Source organism: Engraulis encrasicolus, chromosome 14 (assembly GCF_034702125.1).
Source record: "Engraulis encrasicolus isolate BLACKSEA-1 chromosome 14, IST_EnEncr_1.0, whole genome shotgun sequence".
In the NCBI taxonomy this organism is placed as follows: Eukaryota; Metazoa; Chordata; class Actinopteri; order Clupeiformes; family Engraulidae; genus Engraulis; species Engraulis encrasicolus.
This window is the reverse complement of record NC_085870.1, coordinates 8,460,385-8,467,884: the sequence shown is the minus strand read 5'-3', so window position 1 is coordinate 8,467,884 and position 7,500 is coordinate 8,460,385. Positions and strand designations below refer to the sequence as shown.

General features: G+C 45.9%; 1 protein-coding gene across 1 annotated transcript in view; it reads right to left on the bottom strand.

The window, feature by feature from the left end:
* The window catches only part of col2a1b (collagen, type II, alpha 1b), a 103,797-nt gene that overhangs the window by 85,449 nt on the left and 10,848 nt on the right, over positions 1-7,500 (bottom strand). Inside the window, exons 6-8 of the mRNA XM_063216239.1 lie at positions 7,491-7,500; positions 3,783-3,884; positions 2,351-2,428 (exon numbers count right to left, since the gene is read on the bottom strand). The exon at positions 7,491-7,500 is cut by the window's right edge and continues 44 nt beyond it. Coding sequence (XP_063072309.1) covers positions 2,351-2,428; positions 3,783-3,884; positions 7,491-7,500 — 190 coding nt within the window. The remainder of the gene's footprint in view (positions 1-2,350; positions 2,429-3,782; positions 3,885-7,490) is intronic.

Here is a 7,500-nt window from a genome sequence, read left to right as displayed (position 1 = left end):
TTTTGAAAACAGTTTAAGCAACAGGATTGTATTTAAGTAGATCAAGATTGAAATCAGGTACACTGTAGGAAATGGCAACATCAAAACCAGAAGGAGGGTCAATCCCCCCATGATGTCCCCTACAAATCGCATGCGGATTAAAAATGACATGTATTATATGTAACTCCCAAGTGCAATGGTACCTTTTAAGGTTACAAAAAAGCAAAAAAAACCAAATTATAGACCTTTGAGGCTCCATTCAATTCTTCTTAAACTGATTCATTGGAGTATGTCCAGCAAGAGGCCAAGTTTCAGCGTAATGCCACCATGAGTGACAATGCATACTTGTGTGCTCTTTCAACAAAACTGATGGCACATTATATGGTAGGGCCTTGCACTTCTGTGTGCACCGCACTGGATGAGAGTGAAAAGTCTTTCCTTTAAAAAAAAAAAAAAATCCAAAAAAAGTGTTTGTCAAGGGCAAACAAAAAAACTCCCTGCAAAACATGACAGTTTAATCCGGTGTAGGTAATCCTTTGTCTGGCTTTTGGCAGTTTGTCATTCAGCCAGGGCGCATGTCACATTCAGGAGAGGTGATGAGGCAAATCCAGACTCCTTCCCAGTCAAAAAAATAAAAAATAAATAAAAAACGAAAAATAAAAATCATTAACATACCTTTGGCTCAGTCATTCAGGTGAAATTAAGCCAGCAGAAAAAATGAGAGCAAAAAAAACTGTGCTTATTCATCCGGTGTGTTTCCTTGGAGGTAAACAATCCTTCCTTTGCCATGCAATCTTCCAGGAACGTCCCACTTGTTGTTTTTTGGCTGTGTGTGTGTGTGTGTGTGTGTGTGTGTGTGTGTGTGTGTGCGTGCGTGCGTGCGTGCGCACATGCGTGCGTGCGCACATGCGTGCATTTGTGTGTGTGTGCGTGCATTTGTGTGTGTGCGTGCGTGCGAGTGTGTGTGTGTGTGCGTGTGCTTGCCTGCATGTGTAGGCCAAGTCTGTGTCAATACTGCTCTTGTCTTGAGACGGCGTACACTGAGGCTCGTTCACTGAGCATCACACTCGCACCTCTGTGTACCCGGCAGTGTGTGTCGGCACTGCAGGCAGGCAATGCGTTCCGTAATGTGTCCAAGGAAAACGTCCGGGTGGCAGGTGGGTAGTGAGGCCATGCATGCAGCACTGCGGCGCCCTGTGCTTTAAGGGCCAAATCAAAGCCAGCTTTTCACACACACACCAACCAGCATCAGGTACCCAGCATGCAACAGCACTGGACTCTCAATGGCAACTCTGTGCAGCTGTGGGTCAGGTGGTGAGGGACAGGGGGTAGGGGATGAGGGTTATGGTGTGTGTGTGTGTGTGTGTGTGTGTGTGTGTGTGTGTGTGTGTGTGTGTGTGTGTGTGTGTGTGTGTGTGTGTGTGTGTGTGTGTGTGTGTGTGTGTGTGTGTGTGTGTGTGTGTGTGTGTGTGTGTGTGTGTGTGTGTGTGTGTGTGTGTGGAGGGGGGGGGGGTGCTTGTGNTACTTTGGGAAAAGATGGCCGATGGCCTGATGGTGGAGTGAGGGGTTTATGTATGTATGGGGCTGGGGGGGTGAAAGGCCTTGGTGAATGGGTGCACTGTTGGGGGGGGGGGGGGGGAGGCCAGCGAGGGCTAACATGAGAGGCCCACACTGTGGCAGCTGGCATCATCCATAAGTTGACATGTTTACTTTTATTCCACAGCCTCTCCTTCTCCTCGTGTGGAGAAGACCAGACGTTTTGTGCATGAGGTTTGTTTGGCTGACGTGCTCCACACACACGGATGAAAGCAGAGGGAGGCATGCCACAGCCTAATGTCCCATCCCCAAGATGAAAAAATACAGGGGGAAAAAAACGCCCAAAAGATTGACCGTGGAACCGCACGGCTGCGCTGCAAAAAAAACAGCCTGGATCTTTCCCTCTCAATCCTGTGGTTAATATAGCCAGGACTGTGGCGAAATGAACCGAAATAACTCCCTATGCTCACATTACTCTCGAGTGAAGCAGCTCGCCATGCCAGCAGGCCTGGCAGTCTCGGAGGATTTTCAGGCCCTCGTGAAAGCAGAGACTTATTCATCATCGGTTCATTTCGCCACACAGTCCTTGGTATGAGGTGTTTTTGGTGACACGTGACGACAATGCAGCGTCTCGTCCAGACGTCTGTGGGAAGAGGGGGGCGCTAGGCTTTCTTATTGAATTGGTGTACAGATTGGTGATGAGAAGAAAAGAAGTTGCAAAAAGGAGTGTATGGTGAGCTTTTTTGACCAGAACTTTAACACTGATTAGGGAAGCGTCATCAGTCATTTCGATGACCTTTTTGATGGATAAGGTGGTGGCATGTTGCTTCCTTACCATTGGTCCTTGCATCACTCCCATCTGGGCACCACCAGACTTCTCATCAAAACCACCAGCCATCTGAGCAGCGAAGTTCTGCAAAAGGAAAAAAAAGAACAGAAACATTAGCCTGATAAACCAGACTAAATGTGAGATTAAATGTATAATTTAGTCTGGGCCCGATGAATGACACATCGGCAGATTGTTGATGGATACAACCCGTTGTTTTTCAAACCCTCAAAATCCTGTCCGCTTTGCATCCAAAGATTCAAAACAAATCAATACAAGTCTCCTGCGTTGTGATTGGCCAGCCAGTTTCAGGGCCTGGGGCATTGTCCGAGGCTAGACCCACTGGCAGGTAAAACATAATTTTGGCCGCTAGCGGGTGGGGCAAGTTTACTAGCAAATGTATGGAGCGGTCACATCAGGACAGAGAAAGCGATATAGAACATGAATTAGGGGGTACTCATGGCACAACTAAGAGGCTTAGGGGGTACGCGAGACAAAAAAGGTTGGGAAACACTGTACTAGACTACAGAAACATGATATTTAACAGACTATGACAGGAGAGCCGTTAGAACAACTGCCAGCTATGGCTCCCTCTGGTGGCTAGAGGAATTGACACGGTGACATGACTTTGGAGGTCTGATATGTCGGAGCGAACGCATGCAAAAACAAGCACTGTGTGGTCCCTACTTTTGTAAGGTAAATGTCATCAGATACGTGTATTTTCAGAGTCAACTGGGCCGTAATTAACATTCTGTCCATCAGCGCGGCCTTTATAAGATCAGATTCTGCTCGCTTTTGGCTATAAATACCACTCGTGAGCTGCCTTTGTGAGTTCAAGGATGGCCGAAGGAGTTTTCATTTCCCCGCTTCACAAAGGATCCTCTTGTGTTTCGCACAGCCCACCCCCTCCCCAGTGCCCCGTCTATCATCCTACCCCCCGCTGCCCTGAGATCTCTCTCTCTTCTTCTCTCCTGTTGGGACAAAATACCACCCTAACCCCAACCACTTCCATCTTACTCGTCTCCCATCCTTTCACCTCGGCTAAACAAACACAGCCCAGCACATCTTTCTTTCTTTCGCAAGTGGCTTGATGTCTGAGACTAGGCTTACCGATGCAGAGAATTTGAAAGAGCCCCCCCAATACCCTGCTAATTAAATGCACTTTCTCTAGTATTTCAGATTTTCATTTTAGTCACTTTATTAGAGGATAGCCCCTTAAGATGAACACCTAATTTTCGAAAGGGCCCTCAAAAATACAGACATAACACATAAACATACTGTCACACGCACTCAAGCTCTTCCTTGCTGTAGGCCTACTGGTTTAGACATGAGGGAAACAGTTGGCATCACCACTTAGAGTACAGAAGCTAACTTACACACACACGCACCAAATTTTACTCTGTCTCTTTTTGTTTTTTGGAGAAAATGTCAAGATACTCACTCCACCAAGTCCAGGGGGTCCGTTAGGTCCAGGGGGTCCGGGGGGTCCGGGGTTACCAGGAACACCAGGCTCACCATCTCTGCCACGAGGACCAGGAGATCCCTGCAGCACACACACGCACACACAACGCAACATGAGGAAGTGCAATAAATTATAATAATCCTAGCAATAACAATGGGAGCTATTGTATCTGAGAAGGGTGAAAGATTTACAGAAAGCAGCAGCAACAATGGGAATGGCGGTTTTGAATAGTATGGAATATTTCAGAGAAGCAGAACAGAAAAGCAGGACTCAGATAACTGCACTGAGTTTTTTTTTTGTTTTGTTTATGTTTTTCAGAAGAGGAAAGGAAGGAGCTTTTTTCATCTGAGAAGTACGTACTGTTAGGGAACATGGACATATATTAAGTTTGAGAAAAGTTAATGAAGGAAGAAAATGTTTTGCATGCAACTGAGTGCATTTCTGTGAGTCTACAAACATGTTCATTACTGCCTGAATCCGTCCTGCTTAAATGAGGGCGTCAATCTCCACTTCCTAGTGACTACCCTCGCGATCAGTGTACTACAGTATAAAGACAACGGCAAGATGGGGGATGTACATATGGCTTTGTTTAGATCTTAAAGGGACACTGTGCAGGAAATGGTAAAAAAAGGTACTGCAACTATGCTGCTCAATGAAATTGAGCTGCCTATTGCCAAATGTGATTTTTACATAAAAGTTTACTGAGTAATAAACAAATATTTTCTAGTATGGTCCAAGTACAGTCATTTTTGCAGCTAAAAATGGCTATTTTTGGAAATTCAAAATGGCGGACCATGGAGAAGATCCCCCTTTTCATGTATGAACAGTGGAGTTTTTCCAGTCACAATGAATACTTAAAATTTGATGCTGGTGGTAAGTATTCATGAAATAGGTAACATTAGTGAATGGGCAGCATGAATTCTGGAAATCTCACACAGTGTCCCTTTAAGGGGTCGCCCATATGACTGTTTACAATACTCAATACTCCGTCAGTGCTTCATCCTTTGTCTTTTCATTGCTTATTGTAGGCTTATGGTAATATCAATATTGGCAGTGTACGTACGACTACTCCTTTGCTATAACTCATTTATAAAGTATTGGTTCTCATACTCTGAACAGTGGTAGGTTACAGTTTGAATAATGCATTGAGGCACTGCCCTGTTGTAAGGTTGCTGATACCAGAATGGCAATGAGCAACTAAGTAATGTATTACTTAAGATAGCAGGTAACTAGCCTGGGAACTCCCATACTGCCTTTACACAATCGTTTCGATCTGAAACTTGTGGTTAGGTCTTTTGTTAACCAGGCAAGCAGGTAACAGCTGTGGACTTGGAATTATCAGTTATTATAATATTAATATAAATAGCTCGTGGAAGCCAGTCATCATCCCTGCAGGAATACCAGTGAAAATCCAAATAAATTGCATTGATAATTCACAGTAGGCTGTGCAAATATGTGTTATTATCTACACCATGCTTTCAAAGAACTGTGTGTGACACTAGATTGAAAACTGAAAACGTGTCTCTGTGGAAGTCCATCATTCAGTGTAATAACTTTGACAGCTAAAAATACAGTAAGACAGTAGATACTAGCACTGAATAAAGTCTGTTATTTTCGTCTATTGAGTGCAGCGTGGTGGCAGGCCAAAGAGGGGGTGGATGGAACGTGGCTGAGGTATAAAAGCCAACTGTCGTTTCGGTAAGTAAGCTCTGTCAAGGCCTTATGACTGTACATGATTGTGTGCTGAAAGACAACTTCTTCCTATTTCCTGTAGATTTACACTAAGAAATGTACACTACTCAACACACCCATTACAAGCATTACATTTCTCAACGCATATACTACTATACTATGTCATCTACATATGGATAGGAATGGGACGGAGCTATAGGTGGGGGGGCAAACAGGGCATTTGCCCCTGGACCCAGGGCTCTCCTGTATTGGTGTTAGGGGCCCTATTGTGACAATGGCAGGCCATATATGGAGGGGCCCTATCAGTGTTTTGCCCTGGGGCCCTGTGTGCAATGGTTCCTCCATGGGGCAGGATTGCACATTTTTGCACCCATTTGGGAGTGGCCATCCCTCCAGATGTACGCATTTTGACGTCGTTTGCATGTCCTATTTCTTGGCTATTGCAATTTGGCTATTGTCTACTTTTTGTGCATTTTCTGAGAATTCTCACATTTTTCAAATGGATTGCCTCTGGCAGGGGGAGTGATTTTAAGCCACAACAACACATTCTATCAACGCATCTGTTTACCAGCTCCGCTCAACTGCTCCGTTTTTTGTACCGCGCATAGACTTTCATACTCTCCGCTTGACAAGAACACAGTATTTCTCAGCTGACCGACCCCAGGATAGGCCATCCATCATGTAACATGGTATGCAATTACCCTCCGCCGTGAACAGCCTGACATTAGTAATGACAAGGGTTTGTTGAAAGACCAATCAAATATTTATCTCCAGCTCACACTCGGGCGGGCTAAATCGCTGTTCACTTTCTCAAGTGCCTACAACAAGCCAAACCTCAGGACCATAACAAAGAGGCAGTACTATCAACAAGCTAATATCTACTGACAGGAAGAGAAGTCACTCTTTGATTTTCCTCACAGCAGTTTTATTTTTTTTCTGCCACCCGGCCTTTGGTCGGTTGTTCTTTTGCTGTAGCCTCGCATGGTCTCTTTGGGAGAGGAGGCGTTATGCAGCGAACGGGCCCAGCCGGAAGTCATTTTGACATGCATTCAAGCGCAATAAAATTAACACGCGATCAAAGCATCCTCATAGAGCTATACTGATTTCACACACTGATTAAACGCTCCCTTTTGGAAACCAAGGCCTCGTCTTTGAGTTGGTGTGAGTGTCTGTGTGTGTGAGAAAGACAGTGTGTGTTTGTGTGCATTTAAGTGTGTGAGAGTGTGTGTTACTGTTGCTCACACATCTGCCGAACAAACCTGTGCTTATGGCAGACCACACAGTCTAATGGAAACAACACGTGGGAAGAACGATCCCCCCCTCCACCCTCCCTTTCTCCCTCTACCCACACACACTCTCTTTCACACACACACACACACACACACACACACACACACACACACACACACACACACACACACACACACACACACACACACACACACACACACACACACACACACACACACACACACACACACACACACACACACACACACACACACACACACACTAAGTTGATGAGAGAGGGCTGGGAGCTTATCTTCAGAAGCCACGTGGAGCTGTCTGACTGAAAGCAAAGCAGAGGCCCCTCTCCAGGTCTTTTTGGACACAGGCACAGTTACGCCCACCGTAACTGGCACTCAGACAGACACACAGACAGGCAGACAGAGACACAGATAGAGATAAACAGAGCCAGGGGTGGCGACAGTGTGAGAAGAAAAATACAGAGGCAAAATGGATGCAGACGGACAGACGGACGGACGGACAGACAGACAGACAGACAGACAGACAGACAGACAGACAGACAGACAGACAGACAGACAGACAGACAGACAGACAGACAGACAGAAACACACACACACACACACACGCACGCACGCACGCACGCACGCACGCACGCACGCACGCACGCACACGCACACACACACACACACACACACACACACACACACACACACACCATACACACACCATACACACACACACACTTACCCTCTCTCCC